This window comes from Oncorhynchus mykiss, chromosome 2 (assembly GCF_057628025.1).
Source record: "Oncorhynchus mykiss isolate SJ-2025 chromosome 2, ASM5762802v1, whole genome shotgun sequence".
Taxonomy (NCBI): Eukaryota; Metazoa; Chordata; class Actinopteri; order Salmoniformes; family Salmonidae; genus Oncorhynchus; species Oncorhynchus mykiss.
This window is the reverse complement of record NC_143023.1, coordinates 7,895,218-7,910,673: the sequence shown is the minus strand read 5'-3', so window position 1 is coordinate 7,910,673 and position 15,456 is coordinate 7,895,218. Positions and strand designations below refer to the sequence as shown.

The 15,456-nt window shown below is 45.8% G+C and overlaps 3 protein-coding genes across 5 annotated transcripts in view; all 3 read right to left on the bottom strand.

The window, feature by feature from the left end:
• Positions 1-2,644, bottom strand: part of LOC110534959 (serine/threonine-protein kinase 31) — a 39,587-nt gene extending 36,943 nt beyond the window's left edge. Inside the window, exons 1-5 of the mRNA XM_090187127.1 lie at positions 2,485-2,644; positions 2,231-2,278; positions 2,081-2,133; positions 1,813-1,911; positions 1,648-1,716 (exon numbers count right to left, since the gene is read on the bottom strand). Coding sequence (XP_090043253.1) covers positions 1,648-1,716; positions 1,813-1,911; positions 2,081-2,133; positions 2,231-2,249 — 240 coding nt within the window. The 5' untranslated portion in view covers positions 2,250-2,278; positions 2,485-2,644. The remainder of the gene's footprint in view (positions 1-1,647; positions 1,717-1,812; positions 1,912-2,080; positions 2,134-2,230; positions 2,279-2,484) is intronic.
• A 1,092-nt stretch (positions 2,645-3,736) lies between these two features.
• LOC149984802 (mitochondrial assembly of ribosomal large subunit protein 1-like) lies at positions 3,737-6,553 on the bottom strand. Its single transcript, XM_090187123.1, has 4 exons — positions 6,150-6,553; positions 5,473-5,651; positions 5,129-5,210; positions 3,737-4,372 (listed from the first exon to the last, which is right to left on the bottom strand). The coding sequence occupies exons 1-4, from the start codon at positions 6,457-6,459 to the stop codon at positions 4,212-4,214; spliced, it is 732 nt and encodes a 243-aa protein (XP_090043249.1). The 5' UTR covers positions 6,460-6,553; the 3' UTR covers positions 3,737-4,211.
• A 317-nt stretch (positions 6,554-6,870) lies between these two features.
• LOC110506116 (sphingomyelin phosphodiesterase 5) lies at positions 6,871-14,685 on the bottom strand. 3 transcript variants are annotated; one of them, XM_090187081.1, is made up of 8 exons: positions 14,316-14,685; positions 12,163-13,450; positions 11,655-11,730; positions 10,116-10,256; positions 9,779-9,868; positions 9,111-9,174; positions 8,569-8,728; positions 6,871-7,609 (listed from the first exon to the last, which is right to left on the bottom strand). In XM_090187081.1, exons 2-8 carry the CDS (start codon positions 13,339-13,341, stop codon positions 7,499-7,501), a joined length of 1,821 nt encoding a protein of 606 aa, XP_090043207.1. In that variant the 5' UTR covers positions 13,342-13,450; positions 14,316-14,685; the 3' UTR covers positions 6,871-7,498. The 3 variants fall into 3 exon arrangements, with proteins under 3 accessions (XP_090043207.1, XP_090043199.1, XP_090043216.1); XM_090187073.1 differs by having other exon boundaries at positions 12,163-13,447; XM_090187090.1 differs by having other exon boundaries at positions 12,163-13,362; positions 14,316-14,546.
• Positions 14,686-15,456: the final 771 nt, after the last annotated feature.

Genomic DNA, 15,456 nt, shown 5'->3' with positions numbered 1-15,456 from the left:
CAGCCTCCTCACGTCAGTCATCACCACAGCCTCCTCACGTCAGTCATCACCACAGCCTCCTCACGTCAGTCATCACCACAGCCTCCTCACGTCACTCATCACCACAGCCTCCTCACGTCAGTCACCACCACAGCCTCATGTCAGTCATCACCACAGCCAGCCTCCTCACGTCAGTCATCACCACACGTCAGTCAGTCATCAACCAGCCCAATTCACGTCAGTTATCACCACAGCCAGCCTCCTCACGTCAGTCATCACCACAGCCAGCCTCCTCACGCCAGTCATCACCACAGCCAGCCTCCTCACGCCAGTCATCACCACAGCCAGCCTCCTCACGCCAGTCATCACCACAGCCAGCCTCCTCACGCCAGTCATCACCACAGCCAGCCTCCTCACGCCAGTCATCACCACAGCCAGCCTCCTCACGCCAGTCATCACCACAGCCAGCCTCCTCACGTCAGTCATCACCACAGCCTCCTCACGTCAGTCATCACCACAGCCTCCTCACGTCAGTCATCACCACAGCCTCCTCACGTCAGTCATCACCACAGCCTCCTCACGTCACTCATCACCACAGCCTCCTCACGTCAGTCATCACCACAGCCTCATGTCAGTCATCACCACAGCCTCATGTCAGTCATCACCACAGCCAGCCTTCTCACGTCAGTCATCACCACAGCCTCACGTCAGTCATCACCACAGCCTCCTCACGTCAGTCATCACCACAGCCTCCTCACGTCAGTCATCACCACAGCCTCATGTCAGTCATCACCACAGCCAGCCTCCTCACGTCAGTCATCACCACAGCCTCCTCACGTCAGTCATCACCACAGCCTCCTCACGTCAGTCATCACCACAGCCTCCTCACGTCAGTCATCACCACAGACTTCTCACGTCAGTCATCACCACAGCCTCCTCACGTCAGTCATCACCACAGCCTCCTCACGTCAGTCATCACCACAGCCACAGTTAGCACATCATCCCAAGATAAACTAAACAACAGCCTGCAGTGTTATGTCCCAGGGGGGGTTTACACACCAGCTGCAATTCCAAATCTGTCTAAATCTATTACATGTCTAACCACTTAACTTCCATACCAGGATCTCATCAGCACAGCCTCAGATCATGCTTGTGTCAGAATGACATCAGCACTGCCTCAGATCATGCTTGTGTCAGAATGACATCAGCACAGCCTCAGATCATGCTTGTGTCAGAATGACATCAGCACAGCCTCAGATCATGCTTGTGTCAGAATGACATCAGCACAGCCTCAGATCATGCTTGTGTCAGAATGACATCAGCACAGCCTCAGATCATGCTTGTGTCAGAATGACATCCGCACAGCCTCAGATCATGCTTGTGTCAGAATGACATCAGCACAGCCTCAGATCATGCTTGTGTCAGAATGACATCAGCACAGCCTCAGATCATGCTTGTGTCAGAATGACATCAGCACAGCCTCAGATCATGCTTGTGTCAGAATAAAGATATGAACCACAATGATACATTGATAAGCACCCTCACGCTTTTCCAGACTGCGAGATGGTCAGCGTGTCCAAAATTCCCCATAGGGCTCTGGTCAAAAGTAGTGCACTTTATAGGGAATATGGTGCCATGTGGGTAGTATCCAGACACTCATTGACTCACATTATCAGTCTGCTGCAGAACCTTGCACCTGTACCAACAGCTGTCCTCAGAGAAGACTGCCCCATAACTCTAGATGCAAACACAAGATAAATGCAATGTATGAATCCAATGATAATGGTTTCTCTCTTCTCCATCACTCCAAGTCTAGGTTCTACCTTTCTTTACCTTCTGAGGATTGGGAGTTCCAAGTACCCTTGGGGCTGTTGGGCATTTGTCTGCCAAGGCTTTTCTTATGTTTTCAATGACTTGATCATCCTTGACATTCTACAACACATAACAAACAAACAGATGGGAGTTTACTGTGTACATGTTTGGGTTACATTTCTTTGGTGTTCTTGTGTAAATCAAATAGATCAATCAACAGGTGAAATGTTCAACCAAAGTTCTAACGTTAATTATTTCAATATGGCATGTGCTACGTGTAGTTAGCTACCTGTGCCCAAAACGTGATGGCGTCCAAAACGTGTGTTACACCAACAAGCTCCACTAAAATGAAATGAAACCAGTATTAATACGCGAAGGATATGTTTCATAATCAAGTGGATAGTTATAGAAATATTTAGACGACAAAAATAATACTCACTATTCTCACCGTCCATCATTCATTGGTCTATGTTTATAGGTTGATTGGCTGTGATGTAAAAAAACACAACATGATAATGAGCTAGAATGCATGGCTACGGCTCCCTGTCTAGGCCAACGTGAAATCTATCCATTTATAAATTCAAGTTTTTGGAGAAATAATTTGTTCTAAAAAACAGATGTTGTCCATGAAGTTACCGTGGAAACAGACAAACATATATTTTTAATTACAGTAGGTCAACCTAATAATCTCACCTGTTTGGATCTTGATATGGGTCTTCTGTAAACGAAAGAAATGTATACACTTGACCTCATGCTGAGGTCAAGCGGTTCATGGAAAAACCGGCCCCTCGAAGACACATTTTTCTGTGATACTCTACAGTGGGTCTCTTAGCAGGTGTAAATAATGTGTAGTACATATTAAAGCGATAAGGCACGAGGGGGTGTGGTATATTGCCAATATACCACGGCCAAGGGCTGTTCTTAAACCTGACGCAACGCAGAGTGCCTGGATACAGCCCCTAGCCGTGGTATAGTAGCCATATACAACAAACTCCCGAGGTGCCTTATTGCTATTTTAAACTGGTTACCAACGTAATTAGAGCAGTAAAAATACATGTTTTGTCATACCCATGGTATACAGTCTGATATACCACGGCTGTCAGCCAATCTGGATTCAGGGCTCAAACAACCCAGTTTATAATAGTTTAATATTGAATACATCATACTGTGTAAATAAAGGTACGTTTGTTATTCAACATGATAGTTGTTTTTTTGTGGTGTAAAGTACTTAAGTAAAAATACTTGAAAGTACTACTTAAGTTGTTTTTTAGGGGGGTATCTTTACTTTACTAATGATAATTTTGACAACTTTTACCTCCCTACATTCCTAAAGAAAATGTACTTTTTACTCCATACATTGTCCATGACACCCAAAAGTACTCATTACGTTTTGAATGCTTAGCAGGACAAGAAAATTGTCTAATTCTCACACTTATCAAGAGAACATCCCTGGTCATCCCTACTGCCTCTGATCTGGCGGACTAACTAAACACATGCTTCGTTTGTAAATAATGTCTGAGTGTTGGACCAAGCCCCTGGCTTTCCGTAAATTAAAACAAGAAAATGCTTTATATAAGAAATGTAATTATTTATATTTTTACTCAAGTAGTATTTTACTGGGTGACTAACTTTTATTTGAGTAATTTTTTCTTAAGGTATCTTTACTCTTACTCAAGTTTGCAAATTGGGTACTTTTTCCACCACTGATCATTCTTAAGTTATCTCTTACTCATGTTTGAAAATTGGGTACTTTTTCCACCACTGATCGTTCTGAAGTTATAAGGAGCTGCACAAGACCATATTTTGTTTAGCTTAATACACCGACTATAGCCAACAAACAACTGTTCTGTTGTTTATATACCAACTCTGCACCAGATGTCACTGTTACCATCTACTGAATGTAATAATGTGTGGCCAGCCAGGAGTCATCATGAACAATACAATATCTTATGAAAAGGATTTTATGAAATGAATTATTTAATAAAATTCAGTCTTCTGATGCCCAAACAACCATTGTCACTGAATCCCCCTCCCCATCGCATCAATACATCTCAAAACACACAAAAACACCCTAAACCCCTAGCTACATTCCAGTGCAAACACTAACAACCATGATTGTAAGACACTTCTTGTGTCATCTAGTCTGCATAGCAGACTGGTTTATAATGGTAACAAAGATCAAAGAGGACAACTTCAATTTACAGGCTGAATTCAACCAGTAACGGCAGTTTTCAACATTTGAAATGAGCCCAAATGGACACCGCTTTTCACTACATAGTGCACTACTTTTGACCAGGGCCAATAGGACTCCGGTCAAAAGTAGTGCACTATAAAGGGAATAGGGTGCCATTTAGGAAGCAACCTCAGTGTCTCTTTTCAATAAATAACACTCCAGTTTCAACAGTTCTTTAATTGTTGAGTCACTTGGTGACATTGACATCGGCTCCATATATGAAGTCCTCTGGGAGCGTCTCAACAGGGATGGAGCTCAACTGTTCATCAAGAGAACGTAGTGTCCACAGCTTCTCCAGTTCATACACCTCTCTGGTTTCTGGTAGCATGAAGTGGACCACCATCCTTCCTACAGGGAGGAAAGGAGAGAGAGAGAGGGAGAGAGAGAGAGAGGGGGGAGAGAGAGAGGGGAGAGAGAGAGAGAAGGGTGAGAGAGAGAAGGGAGAGAGAAGGGGGACAGGGAGAGAGAGAGACAAGGGTGAGAGAGAGAGAAGGGTGAGAGAGAGAAGGGAGAGAGAGAGAGAAGGGAGAGAGAGAGAGAAGGGAGAGAGAGAGAAGGGAGCGAGAAGGGGGACAGAGAGAGAAGGGTGAGAGAGAGAGAAGGGTGAGAGAGAGAAGGGTGAGAGAGAGAGAAGGGTGAGAGAGAGAGAGAGAAGGGAGAGAGAGAGAGAGAGGGGAGAGAGAAGGGGGACAGAGAGAGGAGACAGAGAGAGAGGAGACAGAGACGACAGCAATGGGATTAGCAAGTAAGAAATTGACATTTTCACCTTATTACCCACGTGTATAGCTTCCGTCCCTCTCCTCACCCCTACCTTGTCTGCACACAGACAATAACAGTCACCCACGAAGCATCGTTACCCATTGCGCCACAAAAGCCACTCTGCAAGGGGAACAACTACTTCAAGGCCTCAGAGCGAGTGACGTCACCGATTGAAACGCTATTAGCGCGCACCACCGCTAACTAGCTAGCAATTTCAGTTACACACATATCCTGAGAAAATATATCAGTGTAATATTTCTAGAGACCATCAGTGTGTTGTTTCGGTAAATTATTCTAATCGTCATGCATTATAATCCACAGCCAGGAGTAGATCATCAAACATACCAAAGTCAATGCACATCCAGTCTTCTGCATCCTTTCCCTCAATCTTGGCATGTGGGTCCCGGTCTTTCTTCATATATTTGTACTGCCAAAATATAACATGTATTACAACACAGTGGTGCCAAATGTACATGGCGTTTTCTGCACAGCTTTGACCAGCAGCACCATTATTCACATGTTCCAAATACAGTTGCAAAATTTCAGTAACTCGCCCGGAAATTCCCAGGTTTCCTGCTTATCCCTTCGGATTCTGTGATTCTTCCTACCAGGATTTCTGGAAAACCTGGTAATTTGGGGAAAGTTACCGGAATTTTGCAAACCTACAATTGATCCAATAAAGGAATTACCACTTTAATGGCGTAGAGGGCCATGGCACGGAGGTGTCTTGAGGAGGAGCCGCTGACAACGATGAAGTAGTCTGTGTACTTGATGTCCTCAGGCACCTTGATGACACAGATGTCTGCTGCATTCTCCTGGCGGAGCAGGGACACCAACACGTCGAGGTTAAAGTCCTCCTGTGGGTTTCCTACAGCAAGGGGAGAGGGAGGATCATCACACTAAACAGTCCTAGAGTATGTTCATTCGTAATACACTAGCCTGGGTGCATTGTATCAGCAACAAAGTAAAGGAAGTTTCGTTTAAAATGTTACATAGAATCTATCCTGTGAAACATGTTTTGGAAGGATTCAAGCTAAATATTGACTATAACTGATTTCTGTGAAATGGAAAAGGAGACCATTATGCATTTATTTTTTGCCGGTATTTATAGTAGAATGTTTTGGAGGTGAGTAAACTCCGACAGTTATCCCCATATCCCCAGCTTTATAATTGGTCTACAGAAAAGTGTCATGCACAAGCCTGTAATTTCGAAAAAATACGTAACGAATTTTAACACGAAGAGGCAGGTATGGCGCTTAGCTAGATCAGATAGTGTGACTTTGTAATTGAATTGGGTGCCTTGTAACCATGTAACGTTACTCACACTACTAACGTTAGCTAGCTAGTTGATTTTAGTTCTACTTACTTTGGTTTGAGTCACTCTGCATCTCATATTCATCTTGTTGTGCCAGAAGCTTGCCAGGGGTGTCCGACTTTAAAACATTCTCTTCAGCATGTAAATCGGCGAAATATCGTCTAATACCGTTGTAAAATACAGATAGATGTGGATGCAATTGTTGAGAGGCAAGACATGTGTAACGTCGATACAAAAATGTTGTGCTGCGTCGCGCTTTTGAAATTAAACACGCACCTCTAACGACACCAGTATACCCTCGAAGAACATTATGTGAAAGTATCTGAGAGACAAATTGCCTAGAACAATGTAGTACATACATGATTTAGCTATCGTGTCATTGCCATTAAAACGCAAGTAATTTTGGTTTGTTTTTCCAAGGGCTGTCTAGAAACAGGAAGTGTTTCTGATTCCAGGACTCTGATTGGTTGAGGTGGTTTCTTCGCTGTTTACTCCTCCTGGATGCGCTTTACCGCCGCCTAATGTACAGGAGTAAGATTTTGTGAAGAAGCGAAACAAATAATATTGCGCTCGTTTCAGCTATAAAACATATTTAAATCGCTCTCTAAAGCCATACAATCAACTTCTTGTAAAGGTTTCAGAATGCATCCATATTTATCAAACTGTGTTACTGTTTTTGGTTTAATCTGTTTCACCTCCCCATCCACACAGCAAATATTCTTCAAATATGTTTTTACCACCCTTGTAATCAGTAAGAGACTCAAACATTTGGTGCATTTCAGTGAGATCGTTTATTTTCCACAGGCATCATCGTGAAATCAGAGTGAAAAAATATAAAATATTTTCAGTACCAACAACTTACCAAAAGTAAGATTGACTGTATAAAAGTGAGTTACCAATGCCCCTGACCTGAAAAGGCCCACATATTACACATGAGTCATGTCATTATTCAGCTTAGATTTGGTCTCTGTATGCAGCACCAGCAAATCAATATCGGTTTTAATCCAGCAGCCACCAGACAATGGTATTGTCCAAAACTGTACCGTATTCCCCATAGGGCTCTGACAAATGTAGTGCACTATATAGGGAGTCATTTGGGATGCCTTACCATCTCTAGATAGGGAATAGGGTGCCATTTGGGATGCCCATTCCATCTCTCTGATTGAGGATACAGGCCAGCTCACCCCCAACATAACCCCTTGGCATTTTTCATTGGTCTGTTTACTTTGTAATTGTTGTACCCGTGTGGTGTGTGTGGTGCATAGTAGATGCCTGCATCCCAAATGGCACCAATAGGACTTTGGTCAAAAGTAGAGCACTATATAGGGAATAGTGTGCCATTTGGAATGAAGTACATATCTTTCCCTTCTCCCCAAATGGATTCAGGCTTGGGTTGTCACTCATTCGGACTGGGCAGTGTCTGAGTCCAGGAACACATTGAGCCTCAGGCCCACTGGAATGTGGTCGGTGAGGCCAGCAAGCTGGGTCACAAAGGTGAACTCCTCAATTTCCTATAGGAGAGAAAGAAAAGGATGCAATAACACCAGAATTAATAATAGACCCACACGCTGTTGTGACGCATGCAGCCAGCCAGCCAGACCCACGCTGTTGTGACGCCTGCAGCCAGCCAGACCCACGCTGTTGTGACGCCTGCAGCCAGCCAGCCAGCCAGACCCACGCTGTTGTGACGCCTGCAGCCAGCCAGCCAGACCCACGCTGTTGTGACGCATGCAGCCAGCCAGCCAGACACACGCTGTTGTGACGCCTGCAGCCAGCCAGCCAGCCAGACCCACGCTGTTGTGACGCCTGCAGCCAGCCAGCCAGCCAGACCCACGCTGTTGTGACGCCTGCAGCCAGCCAGCCAGACAGACCCACGCTGTTGTGACGCCTGCAGCCAGCCAGCCAGACCCACGCTGTTGTGACGCCTGCAGCCAGCCAGCCAGACCCACGCTGTTGTGACGCCTGCAGCCAGCCAGCCAGACCCACGCTGTTGTGACGCCTGCAGCCAGCCAGCCAGACACACGCTGTTGTGACGCCTGCAGCCAGCCAGCTAGACCCACGCTGTTGTGACGCCTGCAGCCAGCCAGCCAGCCAGACCCACGCTGTTGTGACGCCTGCAGCCAGCCAGCCAGCCAGACCCACGCTGTTGTGACGCCTGCAGCCAGCCAGCCAGACCCACGCTGTTGTGACGCATGCAGCCAGCCAGCCAGACCCACGCTGTTGTGACGCCTGCAGCCAGCCAGCCAGACACACGCTGTTGTGACGCCTGCAGCCAGCCAGCCAGACACACGCTGTTGTGACGCCTGCAGCCAGCCAGCTAGACCCACGCTGTTGTGATGCCTGCAGCCAGCCAGCCAGCCAGACCCACGCTGTTGTGACGCCTGCAGCCAGCCAGCCAGCCAGATGGCAGGTATCGGATAGCTAGCTCATGCTAGCGAACCAGAGAGGGGAAAAGTATGGAAACACTTACAGTTCGGCAGTGCTTGGAGATGGAGCTCTCTCTGTAGAGGATGTAGTCGATGCGGCGCCCCACCCAAGGCTGACCCAACTCAGGGTAGACCATGGGACAGCCTTCCAGGGCCACAGGAGAGGAGATGTACTGTTTCCTCAACTCCTCTCTCTCCAGGGTCCTAGAGACAGGGAAGGGATCAGGGGAACGTAGGACATGTCCCAAACGACACCTTATTCCATATCAAATCAGATTTTATTGGTTGCATACGCGTGTTTAGCAGATGTTATTACGGGTGTAGCGAAATGCTTGTGTTTCTAGCTCCAACAGTGCAGTAATATCTAACATACACAAAGTAAAGGAATTAAAAATATATATAGTTGGACGAGCAATGTCAGAGCGACAGACTAAGATACAGTAGAATAGGATAGAATACAGTATATAAAAAAAGATGTAAACATGATTAAAGTGGCCAGTGGTTTCAATGTGTTGTAGTGCACTACGTTGTTTTGACCAGGGCCCATTGACTACATCCAGTGAATGCAGTCTGAGGGATAGCATACCTTTGAAGATTCTCTGGGGTCCTTACATCCTCATGATACAGAGTAGGCTGTTCCAGCAAAGTGCCTGAACGATATAACATAAGAAAAAGTTCTCAATTTCTCAATGTGCCTTGTTAAAAAAAAAGATCAAATAAACAACCTTACAAGACATAAAACAACAGACAATATAGTTAAACATGGGCTGGGGCCTGTACAGGAGACTGACTATACAAGAGGTTCAAAACATTATTCATGTCACAATATAGTTAAACATGGGCTGGGGCCTGTACAGGAGACTGACTATACAAGAGGTTCAAAACATTATTCATGTCACAATATAGTTAAACATGGGCTGGGGCCTGTACAGGAGACTGACTATACAAGAGGTTCAAAACATTATTCATGTCACAATATAGTTAAACATGGGCTGGGGCCTGTACAGGAGACTGACTATACAAGAGGTTCAAAACATTATTCATGTCACATAAATGTGCACAAGACATCAAGAAATGTTTGATTGTTCCTAATGACTTGTAGGCCTGTATGTCAGCTATGTATCCCAAATGGCACCCTATTTCTAATATAGTACACTACTTACCTATGGGCCCTGGTCAAATGTAGTACCACTGTATAGGGAATAGGATGCCATTTGGGACGCAGTATAAAGATAGTGCAACAGTCCAACTCACCAATGACCCAGGGCTTCTCCTGGCCCGGCCCGGCCCTGCAGGGGTCTCTGTACTCCTCAAACAGACTGTGCTTCTGTTCTAGACTGTCATCTGACCAAGGACAAACACGCAGAAACATGGAACAATGTGGAAACCTGTTGCACAACATCAAGCCCACACAGATACCCATCAAACTGCATGGAGAGCCAATGTACTCTGTATGTAGACAGAAAGATATCCAAAAATGACACCCTATTCCCTATATATAGTGTACTACATTTGACCAAGGCCCATAGGGTTCTCATCAAAAGTAGTGCACTTTATAGAGAATAGGATTCAATTTGGGACGCAGCCGTACCAGGTGAGCAGTTGTCGAAGTTGAAATCCCCAGAAAGCACGTCAAACACGACCACCTCATCAGGCTTGCTATTGGTCACCTGGAACTCTTGGATCCACTTGGTGAGCATGTTGAGCTGCTCACAGCGGATCTCCCCTTCACCTGCTCAGCCAATCACAGGACACACAGGGATCAGTTCTCAACCACTACAATACCAGCAGAGAGAGACTGGTGCTGGACAGATAATTACTGCGTCCTAAATCAAAGTGTATTGGTCACGTACAGAGTTAAGCAGATGTTACAGCAGGTGCAGTGAAATGCTTGTGCTACTAGCTTTTAACAGGGCAGTCAAATGTCAAAACAAGTACACAAATAACAAAACAAATGTAAGAAAAAAAAACCAATTAACGGTCAGATTCTGGCTTGAAATATACTTATTCCTGTCACCATATTAGACCTTATTGATTACCTTGACATGTATAAAAGACCTGTATGTTAGGGGTCAACGAAGGAAGAATAGGAACTTTGTTTATGGATGTTATTGCTGAATAGTAATATTTCTAAGGAAGTTGCTGTGGAACTAGGACCAGGAGGGATGTGGAACTCAACTCAATAAGGGTGAACAGTTGAAGAGAAAATACATCTCTGGAGACGAGCTAACTACAGTCCTCTCTCACACACTTCCACGCTCTAATGAAGGTTCTAGACTCATGCAGGGCCATGACAACACCAGTAAGAGGAACAGGTTTAGTTCCTGCCTAGCAACAGAGACGGATTGTTTTTATCTCAGTCATAAAAGGAGGTGACTCCTAGTCAGAAGGTATATAGATATGTACTTGTATGTTGTGCTAGCAGCGGAGGCACCCAGTGGGTTGAATAAACGTGGCTTGAGCTTTTCTCTAGTCCGTCCGTTTGAGTTTTTACTCTGTCTGTTCAGAACCTAAACACAACACTATCATAAAACAAACGCAATCTGTGCATATATACACACACACCAACAATATATACTAAGAGAGATATGTACAGCAGTAGACACTGTATATTACAGTGCGCTATGTCAGGATTCCAGTATATAAATGTGTGGTGTGCATAAACAGTGTAGATAAAACAACATGAGCTGGTGTACACCCAGAATAATAGTTTGTGTGGAGGTGCTGACTAACGACAAATAAATGATAAAACAACATGAGCTGGTGCACAGCCAGAATAATAGTTTGTGTGGAGGTGCTGACTAACGACAAATAAATGATAAAACAACATGAGCTGGCGCACAGCCAGAATAATAGTTTGTGTGGAGGTGCTGACTAACAACAAATAAATTATAAAACTATCAAAAGAAAGAAAGTGACACACTCCCTGTATAATCTCCCAGCAATTTACTGGGTATTTACCAACGTTTCGGCATCACTGTGCCTTCCTCAGGGTGCATTAACAGTGTAACTACAATGCAATGTACAGTAGTAGCTCAATTACAATGAGCTATGTGAGAAGTTGTGCTGTAAATAGAGAAGAGGAGGCCATTTTGGATTAAGTTAAAAAAAATGAATGAAGATGACTTGCCTTCAGGTGCATGGAGGTGTGTGCAGTTAAAATATCCAACCAGCTTCTTCTCTTTCTGATTCTGGCCAACTAGCACCTGGGAACACCCACAAACCATTACTTCACCTACTGGGTATGAACTGCGTTCTTGTTGATGATGTTATTGTTTAACCCATGGTAAAATGGACGTTATCATTACAATAACTGACAACAGTAACTCAATACAGTAGGAGCGTTAATGGCAACCAGATGACACTACATTTACCAGACACTCTTCTCCAGAGAGACTTACAGTCAGTGCTTTCAACTAAAGTTAAGAAAAAACAACCACATATCAGTTATTTTAAGCAGAAAAAACCCAAAGTGCAGGCGAGAGGTGAGAAAGACAAGAGCTATAATGACAGTGAGTGGCATAGAATTACAAATTAGAACTGTATTTCTCCTTAATCTAATCAAAATGGCTGCCAATATCAGCCTATTGACTTCATCCTCTCTAGTAGTGTAATAGGATCTCTGTGGTGACTGGTACCTTGGCAGAGAGCAGGCCTTTAGCAGCCAGGGCATCCTCCCCCCGGGCGTTAGGGAAGCAGTGGTACTGGGCCTCCAGCACTGGGTAACGGCTGGCCAGGAACAGGCCGCTGTTGAAGAACTTAAAGGAGGAGCAGCTGCCGGGAGGCTGGCAGGCGTACACCCCTACATCATACAGTATGTGGTTGAACAGGGGCCCCAGGGTGTTGGTCAGCTTCACAGCTGCCCTCTTATCAAACACCTCCTCCAGACACAGGATGTCCACGTTGGCCGGGAAGAGAGAAGACACCTCCCAGGGCACGTCGTCTGGCCCAGCCTGACCGCGCTGGGCGACCCCCTGAGTGCGTAGGGCCCGCGGAGGGTTCCTGTGGCCCTTCCGGTCCTGCTGGTTGGAGTTGTGGTTGGTGTTGATGACGGGGGCGGGAGAATGGGAAGACTCCTCAGTGTCGTCACAGGGCACGTACACCACATAGTTTGAGTCACTGGGTTTGGGGGGTGTCGTTGTTGGGACCGCTCCGTCAGCTTGGTCCTCGTCTGAATGAGCCTGGGGTGGTGGCTGGCAGGCTGGGTCTGTAGCGCCGTATGAGGCAGGGCTGGTGGTGGAGGGGCCGGGGAGCAGGCTACTGGAGGGGCTGAGGGTGCCACAGCTACTGGGAGAGTCCACGAAGATGCGGATGTGTGGCCGGTTCACGCCCTGCACGATGCTCCGGCCGATGGCGGTGGCACGGCGCTGCGTGTGCCCCAGGTTGTTGAAGCGTGCGATGCCGTCCGGCAATAGGCACAGGTTGGCAGTAGCAAAACCAAAAGTGGCCTTGTTGGCCCCTGCCTCAAAGCCCAGGTTCCTCTCCCCCTCCTCAGCTGGTGCTGGCCTCGACAGGGGCTCGTGGTGGTAGGAGAAGGGCCTTCGGGCAGCCTGGAGGGGAGCCCAAAACAGGAACCCCAGGAATGCCAGGGGAGCCGTGAACAGGAAGAGGGCGAGGAAGAGGATGAAGCCGAAGAACACCTTGAGAGGGTGGAGGTAACACTCCTGCTCGTGCCGCTGGGTGCGTTCCAGGCTGGTGGACATGCAGATGGCAATGAGGCGGTCCAGGAACCAGAAGCAGGGCAGGATGAGACCCCAGCTCACTGCATGGAGGCCCTCCACAAAGCTGTTGGGGAATGGGGACTCCCGCAGAGACATGCCTCCCTCCTTCAGTCACCTCTGGACACAAATAGGGAGATCAGGCATCAGGGCTCCCAGCTGCTCACCTCACTCTGGTTATTCACCATCTGACAGACTCTGCAATCTACTGGAAGTAAACATAGAAGACAACACACAGACAGGACATGTAGAGGGTGTTTTCAGACCTTTCCTGGCTCGACTAGTGAGGTAAATCAATAGTGCTTGAAGTTGCATGGTTGTCAGGGAAACCAGAATCAACCCAATGGGGCTGGGCGACAGCTGGTGCGTCATAGTACACGGGATCAATTGGAGTAGAAAGGCAGATTACATTGGCTTACTGGGCTGCGCGCACATGAAGGGCTGGGTTGGTGGATAGACAGACATTGTTGGAAAGGAGGGCAAGAGGAGAAGAATATACGGGTATTTTACCCAAACTACTGTTAATCCAGACGTCACCATCTGCACGAATTCACTAATCGCTATAGCGACAGATGTGTAGTGTGTAAAACTAGTGGTCGATGCAACGTTCAAAATAGTCCACAAAAAGTCTCAAAAAAGACCCCACACAATCCGACAATGACGCCCGTCCTGAGTGCCAGCATTTCTGCTGACACTGTCATGCCAACCAACATCGGTCATGAATGAATGTGATATCGATTGTTTCTCAAGTTTTTGTTGTGTGTGCTTGTTACTTTGAAATGATCGACTCGCCCCAAATGCTGTTCTGACGTGGCGTGGTTAGCTAGCTAGCCAGCTAACGTTAACTTGGAGTACTAACGTTACCTGGCTAATTCAACCAGTTTGAAATTGTTCACTAATTTGGGCTAGGTAGCAGGTGCTCACATGCACAAGATATCATTCACGAACAAGACAATTTTGTCTTAAACATTTACATAGCCACACGTTCGTGGACTAATGCTAGCTACTAGCTAGCTAAAAATAGGTTATCTGGTTAGCAAACGTTAACATGAGCTATGCACCTTTATTCTTACCTGTCTGTATAGAAGAGTCCACTTCCTTCATAAAATGTGAATTTATCCGTCTAAATACATATAAGCATGGCTACTGCTAAGTTGGCCTCATCATGCTGTGGATATTTTTCATTCAATATTCCTGTATAAAACAGAAGACAAGGATTCCAGCGACCAGTGTAAGACTTGTCCCGCGCGGGGAGCAGCCAACTCCAGTCTAGACAGTTTGCGCGTGCATGCCGCTTATTTCCCACCGTGTGCGTGCTCGTCTGAAATGGCAACCGAGTTGAACATATTTCCTTATACGAACAGTATAAGGGTTTATAGATATATGGGGTTATTAAACGCGGATTCGCGCTTATAAACCCAGGTTCGTTACGATATTGAAAGGCAACAATTTCAAAGACTTTACTGAGTTACTGTTCATATTCGAAAATCAGTCAATTGAAATAAATACATTAGGAGACTGTACCTACCTTTGAAATGTGGTTACGGAATTTAGGGAATGTAATACAGATGGAGAAGATTCGATACAATACCTCCAATAGAAGTTCAATGTTTTACAAAATATGGCAGCCGATACTGGATAAATGGTCTTGTCCCGCTTCATAACTGGGTTGACGATCTGCTGCTACTCTGTGCTGTACTCCACTCAATATTTATGTACCACCTAATAGGATTTTGTTTTATTTTGTGTACGTGTGAGTTAAGTTTTGTTTTGTCCTCTAAATTGGCCGTCCCATTCAACGGTACAATGAATGTCATTGTTAGTATTGCTGTCTTTTTTATTAGATTTTTTATTGTAAAATAATAAACATATTCTTTAAAAAAAAAAAATAATAATAAATTAGGCCCAAATGTATGGATTTCACATGACTGGACAGGGTGCAGCTATGGGTGGGCCTTGGAGGGAATAGGCCCACCCCTTGGCAGCCAGGCCCACCCACTGGGGAGCAAATCCCAGCCAATCAGAATGAGTTTTTCCCCACAAAATGGCTTTACGACAGACAGAAATACTCCTCAGCACCCACCACCCAGACGATCCTGCAGGTGAAGAAGCTGGATGTGGATGGGCCGGCGTGGTTACGCATAGTCTGCGGTTGTGAGGCCGGTTAGATGTACTGGCAAATAATGTAAAATGACATTTGAGGCAGCTTATGGC